This window comes from Abramis brama, assembly GCF_963993115.1.
Source record: "Abramis brama genome assembly, chromosome: 25".
Lineage (NCBI taxonomy): Eukaryota > Metazoa > Chordata > Actinopteri > Cypriniformes > Leuciscidae > Abramis > Abramis brama.
Genome location: NC_139987.1, coordinates 5,540,122 through 5,552,205, shown reverse-complemented (window position 1 = coordinate 5,552,205; position 12,084 = coordinate 5,540,122). Strand labels below are relative to the sequence as shown.

Sequence of the window (12,084 nt, the reverse complement as noted above, 5' to 3'; positions counted from 1 at the left end):
AGGTAGGCAGCTCACTAGGTTTTTGAACACAGCTATTGTTATTTGTCACTGTTGTAGTCTTCAGCCATGTGCCAGAACTGAAAGCTTGTTTAGTCTGCCTAATCTGTTATAATCCCGATGTACAAATATTATAAGTGTGATACAGAAGGCTGGTTTTGTCTGTCGTCCTCAACACTCTATCATGAAGAAGTGATCAGTGATCATGAATCACTGGCTAATCTACATTAAGACCACATAGGAACAGCATTAAACCATACCCCCCGAGGTCAGGCACTTTCAGGCAAACGCTCAACCACTCCAGAGTAAACAAAGCCTTTGTTCCTCTCTGAGAACCTTCAAAGATAAACATCTGTTTTGGGTAAGTAAAAAACGCGAATGCAATCTTGCCATCAGCATGTCTTTGATCACCATTGCCTTATGCACATCCCCCTTACGCTAACAATGAGAACGCTCGGCTCTTGGGGGCGCAAAACCAAATTCTGTTCACAACATGTTGCCATCGACTGAAATGTGTTGACATCCATGTATGCAGTTGTAACATAAAGGCTTCAACTTAACCGTTTTTGGCTTCCATGCATACATAGGGCTGCCCTGTTATGCTATATCATTATTTCTTTTGACATCTCAGCCTGTCCCTTTAGTTTACAAAGAGATAAAGAATGGAATTGTTTCTTGGCAAGTGTCTCTGCTGTCTTGCTTCATCTTTGTTGTGGCTATGCTGAGAGTCGACATGTAAACAGCCGAATTGTAGCTGACAGTTGCAGCCAGCTGCTAAGACGTTCTTAATCTTCTCTCAGTCTCTGTTTCGATCGCTCTCTTTTTCCAAGTAAACGAGACAGAAGCCCAAGCAGTTTTTCAGGAATTCAAAAGTAGTTGATTTAGACAAAACAGAGCTGCTAGTAATTCATTGCATTACGGTAAGTAGGGCATAAGTGTTCAAATAGCGCAATAGTTGGGTTTCAGAAGTAAAAATTCATTCATTTTGTCCATAGTGAAACGTTTTACCTTAACGTATACTTTCCTAAACCTTTTTGAAATACGAGATTAAGGAATAACGTGCAATAAGATGGTAATTCTTGCAATATTGTTCATGAAGTATTACCTCCCTTGTTACATGCCTACCCACCAAATAAATGGATAAATACACTGATATAAAATGTTGAATTAAGATGTTTTATAATTTTACTTTTATATTATATTAAAGCTTCTGCCAAGCAAAAATTTTTTTAAATGTCCATTACAATGTACAAAACAATCATCTGAGCAACATGATGAACACTAACAATATTAGAAGTAATTTTAATGCTGTCCTCTGAGGTCATTTTCACTACAATTTTCACTGAGATGCAAGATGGAGACATTGTGTTTGTACTGTATGAAACAAGTACGAGTCAGCGGAATGATACGAGAGAGACATAAAAGTTGTGCCAGTTTAGGGTACGTTTACACGACAACGATATGCTTAAAACTAAGTTTTTCCTTTGAGCTTTCTGCGTACAGGCGACACCATTGTCAAAACAATCCCCATTCACACGTGAAAACGACTAAAAACGCTGCATTCTGCTGCCAGGCCATTAGATGGCGATGACACACTATAGACTGAACACATACGACGCATGTGCATGACATCATCGTCTTCAGAGATTCACATTTTTGTTGTTTACAATGAAACTGTTTTCAAAAACTTGCACTTTGAAACCCTTTTTCAAAAGTTAGCATTTTCAGGCACCCAAAATGCTGTTAAAAGGCATAAAAGGTTTTAGTTGAATACGGTGTTAAGTAAACAGCCCCTTAGTTACCTGGATGGTCAGTCTGACCAATCAGAATCAAGTATTCAAAAAGGTTTTTAATAAGTGATGATAAATGTTCCTGTTGAGTGTCATGTTTGATTTGTTCTGTATTGTCATATTTGAATTCCCAGTGAAGAACTACACTACCCATGATCCTAACAAGAGAGATTTTCCAATCAGCGAAGTCGCTGGACGTGGAAATCGCAGCAAATTACTCAGCAGCAAGCATACAATCCCATAAAGCAATGCAAAGAAAATAATCCAGTCCGTCTCCCTCAGGTGGTCAAGGTTTGGCTTGTTAGCAGGTAGTTGCCGTAACTACATGCTATGCTAACAATAGCAACTTTATCCACAGATAGTTACTCAGAAGTAGACGACTTTAAAGAAAGGTTTAAAGAAAAAAGTCAGTAAAGATTCCGAACACTCTGGACATTCAGCAATATCTTCTTGTGTGTTCGACGGCATAAAGAAAGCAATTAGGGTTTGGAACAACATGAGGGTGAGTAAATGATGGCAGAATTTTCCTTTTTGGGAGAATTATCCCTTTAATGAATGAGCCTGTTGTTCTCCGGCAGTAAACTCATTTAGAATTACTAGGCATTTGTGGGAGACCACAGGAAAGAACATCTAAGCAAACACAACCCTTTTAAAGTCATTTTATTCAGGATCCATTACATGTTGTAGGATTCACCAAGGGTACAAACCAAAGGACTGAGAATGTTAAAGTTAATATATTTTTTTGCTGACCCTTTGACACCATTTACCATTATTTATTATAATTATTATTTTTGTGAGCACTGGCCCTTGAGAAACAGTGCAGTAATACCATACCGACATACGCACACTCAAACTCACTGACTCACACAAAAGCATTCTGACGTATTTTAAGAGCGCCCTAGTAGCAAAAAATACACATTCAAACTCACATTTTACTAAAACAAGATCGTGAAGGGTGTTATTCCACTGCATCGTTTTCACTAGACTAGAGTTTGGTTTGCATGCAGTGAAACATACATAAGACAAGTGACACATGGCAATAAATTAGCATATAATTTACAAATGAAAAAAAAATTAGTAACAGTGTACCAACATTTATAATACTGAATATAAAATGTAAGCAACTATTCACAAAAATGCAAAACTTTCTTCTATAGGTACAGGTTAAACAAAGACACAAGTTCACAGCGATCAGTACCAGTTTCATTGAGTGTCTTATTGAGAGTCCGTGTCCCAAAGCCAGTAAACTTGTACTTCAAGCCTTAGGATTTTACCAAGCACAATATCTGGATGCTCGGCATGTGTGGCCTACAGTTCCGCTGTTCAAGGTTCACTCTTGAATAATCCCAGTTTAAACATTTCATAACAGTACATATCCAATTAATGTTGTTTGTGGCTACAAAAGAGTAGCAGCAGCAAAAGTAAAATGGTTGTATGATTAAAAACATAAAACTGTCCCATAACTTCAATAATCAATTGTGTCCCATAACAAAGGTGAGATCTACGATTGAGGTCCCCAATGCTCTATAATTTGATGTTCCCTTGGCTAAGAGAGCAGGGTAAAGTCACTCAGTCATGGATGGTGGAAAACTGCAACATGTAGTTGGTGGAATGTTAACTTACGATCTTAAACCAGTGTGAGGTAAAAAAACAGAAATGAAGGAAAGACAGAAAAAATATGCTTAAGCTCTGTTCCAAAACTCAGCGAGCTGCTTTTCTGTCTACGTCTTAGAGAGACGAATTTCAATTGACAGGAAAATCGACCAATCATATAGTCCCTTTTAATGGGTGGGGCTTGTTATCACTGAGTGTATGATGCGTTCCGTCTGCTGTGAGGAACACGATCGAAACCCCCCCCCACTAATAAAATAGCTGGCGCTATTCGCTATACTCTGATGTTTGCTTGTGGCATTTCTTGTCAAAGGTAACATGCAGTATTATAGAAGAGGACACAGTAAGCTAGGATGATTTTAGGCCGAGTTTACTCTTTTCCCGATGAGGGAAGCTGGTGAGAGGGCCAAGGTTCAAGCGTCACGGTTTGCTACTGTGCCACATAAATAGCATTCGTAAAGTGCACAGGAAACTTGATTCACAATTGATTCCAGTAGAGTTTAATGTTAGCATGTTGCTAAGTTAATGCGTAATAGTCCAACAAGCATAAAAATGCACAGCACATGAGTACTGGGTTCAATTGTATTTTTATATATTTTTCATACTCTTCAGTATTAAGTCAAATATTTATATTTCTCACTTGGTCTGCAATCTAGAATGTTTTACATTGAGATCAACACAATGCATTCTGGTATTGCCTTTGCAAAGGAAATATGCTATTCCGCCTAAAAGTGTCATAAAAAGGAACTGCTTACTTTTTGGAACAGTCTTCACATCAGGAATGCACCTATGATGCCTTAAAAAGCTGGTCTAGGTAGGAAGTTCACTAGAATTTGGAACAGAGCTAAAGTATTCTTGGTTTTCTGTCATCTGCTTAGACCGCATACCCAGAATGCATCAAGGTCTTACAGCACCATGGGGCCAGAAGAGCCGCCCACTCAAAAGATGAACGGAAGAAGGGCAGTGGAACAAGCCGTGCTCCACTGAGGGAAGAAAAGCACCATTGAGTGTGGATGGTTTAAGAGTGTGGGCTGGAAGCTCTGCGATCTCAGGGAAGGAGGAAGAGGAGGTGTTTTGGAGGTAGTCGATGGCAAACCGGATCTGGCAGGTTACCCAGGCACTGGCCCTTCGCTTAACTCTACTAATGCATCAGCATCACAGACCAGGAGATATCCAAGCAAGTCATCCCGTGCTGATGAATTGTCTGTGTATACTGCTGATAATGTGGCGGATTGTGGCTGCAGCACGCATTTTATGTGAGAATTATTGCATCTGGAATATGGCGGGCCCCGGAACAGATGCATAGATGTCAGAACCCTAGAATTTAAAGCTAAATACGGATCCATAAAGCAGAATCACGTCAGAATCGCAATTAATGTCTCTCTGGTATCCACAATAATTCTAGAGACACAACAGAAGAAACGTCCCTTTGGAACTAATCTGATTTTCAGGCCTTGTTCGAGTGTCAGACAATGGTGGAATTCTTTGGCCTGTGGTCATGTGATTCAGCTCAGTAAAACAGGTGACTAGCACAACTGAACATCTGGACTCTGAAGCTCTAATTGAGATTTCTCCTGCACAAATTCAGCACCCAATCACACTACCCTGTTTGTCTTTGGCCCTTGGGTCTCAATGTTATTTTAGAAAGTTATTGTCAAAAGTGTAACAACAAGGGCTGTCAAGTTTAGAAGCTCCTCAACTAATATAGCCTGCCGCTAACAACTCCGAGGTCAAGGGTTGTAGTCCTTGAATTCAATGCAAGTCATTCTGGATAAAAGTGTCTGCCAAGTGAGTAAATGTACATAGAAGTTCCAAGTTATTGATTTCAATAAAAACCACATGCATATCTAGTATTGGGTAACTCAATTTAACCACAGTTGAGCTGACCAACACAGGCTCTAACCATCTATACCAGGGGTGTCCAATCCTATTCATAGAGGGCCACTGTCCTGCAGAGTTTAGCTCCTACCACAATTAAACATTCCTGAACCAAGTATTTGAAGAATTCAGGATTACTAGAAACTTCCAGACAAGTTTATTGGGCAGGTTGGAGTTAAACTCTGTAGGACAGTAGCCCTCCAGGAGGGAGCAGGATTGGACACTCCTAGTCTATATTTTTTAAATCAAAGGTCAATTCAATCTCTACCAGGGGTAGCCAACCTTGCTTGTTGAGGGCTACCATCCTGCAGAGTTTAGATACAATTACAGGCAGGTGTGTTGAAACTAAGTCTGCTGAAAGGTAGCACTCCAAGAGCAGGGTTGGCTACCCCTGATCTATACCTATTTGTTTTTAGGGGTGGAAAGTATCATTTGAGTGGAAAATGTGAACACATTTATACCCTAAAGAGGCGTTCATGTCACCAAGTCGCTGTCCTGTCCATTGTTTGGAAACGTTCCTATCATGTGGCAGATCACGTGAGTGGCAGTGTTCGTACTCCCATTGTTGGTTGTGGTCAGTCTCTGATGCTCATGTTGCTTCAAATCGCCAACTCTTATTTAAAACAAATGACTTCCAATTGCTCTGATGCTGCCAGCGTGAGCAATCGTCATCGTTTCAAATGCCTCTGAATTGCCAACGGAGTTGCCAACAGAACCGTGGGAGGAGTGTTTATGTGAGACAAGGGGATATACCAACATCCCAAACTCCTGTAGATGGGCGCCTTGAAGTAAACCTCTGCCGTGCTACTTCTGTGAGCGTTGTGTCCAGCACTTTGGATTATAACAACAGAAAGACATTGATAATAATAATAACCTTTAGCAATTATTATTATTATTATTATAAAAATAACAACAATAATGATCATTTTATACATTCCCACTTCACAGAAGTGAAAATAAAACAGGTGTCAGCGCAGTGCTGAGCAGTGGTTTGGGTTCCACAGGGCTAAAAGCAGTTATGTGTGTGTTGATGAGCAAGAGAGAGAGGCTTCCTTCTCCATGCCCAGTGTTGACTCGTCCAACACTGGTCTGCTTTTCTCACTGCCAGTTTTCTCTCTCTTTCCTTGTTGCAGAATCTGTCTCTGCTTCTCTCCGCAGGGTCAGTGTCCTTGGCACGTCTTGCAGCACATCTGCCTGAAGTACGCACGGCTGCAGAACTTGAACTTCAGCACCAATGGGCAATATGCCACCTTATTTACGTCTTTGCACTCTAGGGGAAGAGAAAAAGGTGGAATAAGAAAGGATCCGAGAAGGAGTGAGTAAAGTGGTCGATGCTGGGGAACCACAAAGGGGAAACTTTTAGGCTTGTGTTAAAGGGATGATTCACCCCAAAATTAAAAGTCTGTCATTATTTACTCGTTCCAAACTTAGTGGAACATAAAAGATGAAATTGATTTGGGACTGTCAAGCTCCAAAATCAGAATAAAGGTGTCTTAAAAGTACTCCATACAAGGACATACTTTTGTGCGCTGTATTCCAGTGCTGTATCCCAAGACTTACAAAGCCATGATATATTGGATTTGTGTGAGAAACACACTACAATTGAAGTTGCTATTCACTCAAAATCTTTTCAAAGTAGCCAGGATATACTTCAAGCATTCACCATTTGAGTTCCACGGAAGAAAAAAGACAAATGGGTTTAGAACGACATGGAGGCAAGTTAATAATGACAGACTATTCATTTTGGATTACCTATAGCTTTCAAAACGCCAAGGAATATGGACCTGCCTATCATTTAATGAAAAGCATGTTTGCATTTCCTCTGAGGACAACCTTTTGGGTTCTTAGAATGCAAGTCATATTTTAGATGTCTGTGTGAATCCAGGTGGTAATCGGTCCAGGGTTTTAATACACTTGTTAAAAGGGAGCGCAAATGGAAAGACTCAGAATTTGTCGTCTTCATCACAGGGATGATATTTAGCGGTCTATATAAATCTCACCTGTGCTAATGTTCATTTCCTGTCTATTCCAACCTCTTGTTACATTGAGTCCTAATCAGATGCAGCATGATCAATTTCCAGTAAGTAATTTTTGTTGTGCAAGATTCTATCCCTCTAGTACCCCAATAAGTAGTCTCAAAATGTATCAAGTTATAACTATCTAATCCAATTAGCCTTTCCAGATATCATCTTGTAGCAGAGGTAGCTACGAATAGTAAATAGTACAAATAAGTAGTGGTAGTGTAGCAAATTCCATATATACTAAGCTAGAATGATAATGGTATGCTAAGGTTGCAGGCTAATCTGTTAACAGCATACTAAGCTAGCAGACTCTGGCCCCGTTTACACCTGGTATTAAGATGTGTTTTGGTTGATCGGATCACAAGTAGACGAGGGAGACGCATTCCTGTTTACACCTGATGTTTTAATCTGTCTCTCTTATACACTTCCCCTTCTGTCCTGATTTCTTCTAGGGGAAGGTCTATGGACAGGTAAATGTAAGAGCTTTTTCAGATTTTTCGATCAAATGCGCCCGGAGACGCCGGAAAACACACAGAGAGCAGCTTTAGTTTCTGCTCTGACAGACGCAAGGCCAGCCGAACGCTGTGAGTGTGTGTTAGAAATCAGGAATGGTGAATACGTTTTTCATCTTCAAACCAAACTTGTTTAAGTTTAAATCCCGTCTGGCTAATACGCTTCCCATAATGTTTATGCATTAGGTCAGTAGGCGGAGAGAAGATGGTCTTTTGTGGCTGTTCGAACCCAATGCGTTTTCAACTACCTCTGGAAGTGGCCGAAAGTGGACAAACTCAAAACGTTTTAGACCCCGTTTACACCTGTATTTAGTCGTCCAATTGTGATCTGATCGAACAAAACGCATCTTAAGACCAGGTGTAAACAGGGCCTAAGAGTAGGCTAATTGGTCAGCTTGCAGACTGACAGAAAAAAAACTGACAAATGCTTAATAAGTTTGGAGTTTTGATTATATACATTCTACTTACCCTGAATATTAACCAGTGCAAGTTTTTATAGCACATAACTTATTATAAAAGGACATGGTTATGCACAGTGAATAACTGATAAGTTATTCAACATATAAGTGTGTGTGCATTTTATCATAGTACCTGAGGTTGTGTCTGTAACATAAAATAAACATGCTTGAGAACATTATTTGTGTGAATATGAAGGACAGCTGGTTATTCTGCGGGAGGCGGGGCAAAGGCTCCAAGTTTAGCAATAAAATGAAATAAAAATAAGTGGTTAAGAATAAGTGGCCGTATTTTGAATGGATCTCAATGGAGGAGAGGCTTCACTATGCTGAATAAACTGCTTTTGTTGGAAAACAGCTTCTGTGTAATCTTCAACATGTTTCCAATTAAACATAAATTTTGGATTGACCTATTTTTAGAGTTTATACCTGAAAAAATTGCTGTTTTTAGTAACTGTCAATATTGCAACAGGTAGGATTTAGTTTAGGCACTTCTCATTCATTTCTATGGAATCCTCAAACAGTGACTGAATGTCGCACAACTCTGACGGAAATTCAATGATGTCAAGGTTGTAATGTAATTGGTCATCAAGGCATACATGATCCAAGTTGACCGTTATGATTTTTCCTTCTGGAAGAGCAGTGGAGGTTGGTATCTCCCAATAATAAGACCATCTCTGGAGGGGGACAGGATCTTGCATGACCCTGTAGCACTGGAAAACTAATAGACTTCCTTTGCATCAAGACCAAAACTCTCCCTTAAAAGAGGCCATGACTCAGGGCCTGGACACAAGCCTCTTAAAGTAATTACAGCGTAAAAGAGAGCGACCTGATTCACAGCCCAGGCAGACGGCCATCTGCATTAGTGTGGCAGCGCACTAACTGGCCCTATCGCAATTATTGTGACTCTTATTAGAGTCTTTAAACTGCCATGGCTGATGATAATGAAAGTAGACATTCCGTCACTGCTGTTGATTAGGATACAACTAATCCCATTAGAGTCCATTAGGAGAGATAATCTAACGCTGCTTCCCCAGTGAAGGAATCTCAATAGGGATCCATCTCGCGAGGGTCATGGAGTTTTTATTTAATCCAGGATTGTCTAAATAGTGTCCTGCCTCGATTCCAAACAGAGGTAGTTAATAACGGCAAAGAATAGAACAATATAATCCTTTGTTAATTCAAAATTGAAAACAGAGGCCACAAACTTTATAAATGTCAACACTATGATCAAAGCCAGATGCAGCTGATACGAAAGTCGTCATCGCCGCTCTTTCATGGGATTAGCAGAAGGGTGACTGACTTACCGTCGCCACTGGAGATGGGTGTAGCATCACACTTGCTTTCACACTGCTGCATGGTGTTGGGCCGTAGTGAGTCTGGACAGTCGGTGGAGGGCTGTCCCGTATACGACAGACACTGAACCGTCCGCATCTGCTGCCCTAGTCCACACTGAGCAGAGCACTGTAAAAAAAAACGTAAATTCAGCCTGTAATCCATATCTCAGAACCATGAACTGATCATTTATTTTCATGTTATGGCTGATAACAGATAAATGGATTATATAAAAATTCTGTATTTTGTCTAAAATAATTAAAAAAATTAAATCTAATGTTTTAAATGGTACAGTACAACTGAATTTTATTATATTTGATTACATTATAATGAAATTGATATACACTTCACCACAACTGTAAAAAACAAAAAGTTAGTGTACTTGATTACTTTAAAGACAGCAGCAACAGTGAAGAGTATATTTGAGATAAAATATAAGGTGTGATGTATAAATAACAAGCAAAATTAAGATTAATATCATTTAAGCCACTTTGCCACAACGAGTCAGTTAAGTTAGACTTCAGGAACTGGCCCAAAATTGTAAATAGAACAGTATTTTCAACCCATTTGTCAACAGACATTAAGTCTTGTCCACTTTCCAGCCAAGAACCATTGAGTTAAACAGGAAAAGGGATATCTGAATGATGTTTAACACAACCAACGTTGGTTGGTTTTTTATTTACGTAGCGTTTCGAGGTAGCAAATCTGAAATCAGATGTAATTCTGAAGCGCTCAAGGGCGCTCTTTTACTTTCTTTTACTCTGATTTCCCTCAAACTCTCAAGAAATGTATCTACTATTTCCTTGAAATCATAAAAACCCACTGACTTCTGTAAATTAACTATATGCACGATCACTTCCGCATTTAGCCTCAATGGCCAACACAACTTCCGGTGCAGTGAAGTGTATGGAAATTGTGAGAAAAATACTAAAGAAAAAGAAAAAATAAGAAAATAATAATAATAATAATAATCTTGAGGAAGTGTCTCACAACAGAACAAAGCAATATTGATACGATCCACCTTTACACTAAAGATATTTAAAGCTTTTGGAAATCATTACTAACATTGTAATATACTAAAATATTATGATTAACATATTTACTAATATATATATATAATATTCTATATTTTAATATAGTTAGGTGTAATCGGCAGTTTGCTATGGGAGAATACTATACCAGAAGCTTCTGTAGTGCTGAGTTTTTAGTGTGCATATAGAAGAAGCCAACCAATTAGACTGGTGTGAGTGATTTTAAGGCATTTTTGTGTGTGGTGTCTGTCAGGCGGTCCGTGGCACGCTTGTGAATTCGGGCCCAAACTCAGTGCTCCAAAACGAAGGACCGAGAGCTACTTGTGGAATGTCATTGTAATAGTTTAATTGAATCTCTGACTACTGTCAGCTGTTCTACATTAGAGCTCTCCACGTTGCTGGAGGGAGTAATTTGCGACTGTCTGAAGTGAAACTGAGATGTATTCCAGTAGTCTCCTACCATGATGTAGCACAGTGATTCAATGGAAAAACTAAAGAGTTGCCTAGCAATCCAATCCAATACACAAATTTAGCTCATTAGTCACTGTGCTGCAGCGCCTAGTGCGAATGCCACAGAAACGCTGACGACGCATGCCAAGACAGGATCTGATGTGGATTTAGTCATAAACACGTGTAAGACCAACAGTGAAGGACACCTCACGGGACTTGAGTGCAGACATCTCAGATGAGTTTCCAGCAGCCTTCCCATTTCATCCCCTCTGTATTAAACAGACTTTATTAGAGCACGAGTCCCTGACAGACGGGATATGTCAGTGAAGGCCTTAAGTGGGATTTGAACCAGTGACCTTTTGGCCCATGGCTCCCTTCAGCAGCCACTCCATTATGAGAGTCTCAGTTCATTGCAGGAATCATGGGATGGCGGGAAACTCGTACTATAGTATTTGTCACTTTATACGGGAAGATGGTTAAAGCTAGACTTTTGTTATATTTTTCAGATCATTCAATTATTGTTGTTCTTGTAACCTGCTGGTTGCTTATACTGTAGGTGATGTGAGAAAAAAAATCTCTATTCTATTCTATTCTATTCTATTCTATTCTATTCTATTCTATTCTATTCTATTCTATTCTATTCTATTCTATTCTAGGGCTGTTGGATGTTTGAATCTGATTGGCTGACGGACATTCTAAGGTGTGCAATTATTTAAACGAACGGCTAAAGTAGTTCCAGGCAGGTCTTGACCGCATTACAGTTCCATATCACTTCGCCAAATGATTTCAGTCATTTCAAAGGTCTTTACAGATTACAGCAGCAGAAGAACCAAAACCCACAACGACACTGACCAAGCAAATAAATATAGTAAACAATACACTCTCAGAAAAAAAGGTACAAAAGCTGTCACTGTGGCGGTACCTTTTCAAAAGGTACACCTTTGTACCTAAAGAGTGCATATTAGTCCCTCAAAGGTACATATTGGTACCAAAAGTGTACATAT

At 39.5% G+C, this 12,084-nt stretch overlaps 1 protein-coding gene across 1 annotated transcript in view; it reads right to left on the bottom strand.

Annotated features, from left to right (window-relative positions):
• Positions 1-6,281: 6,281 nt before the first annotated feature.
• adamts6 (ADAM metallopeptidase with thrombospondin type 1 motif, 6) overlaps positions 6,282-12,084 on the bottom strand; it is a gene marked incomplete at its 5' end in the record, with an annotated part of 82,679 nt that continues 76,876 nt past the window's right edge. Inside the window, 2 exons of the mRNA XM_084103638.1 lie at positions 6,282-6,546; positions 9,572-9,728. Coding sequence (XP_083959764.1) covers positions 6,437-6,546; positions 9,572-9,728 — 267 coding nt within the window. The 3' untranslated portion in view covers positions 6,282-6,436. The remainder of the gene's footprint in view (positions 6,547-9,571; positions 9,729-12,084) is intronic.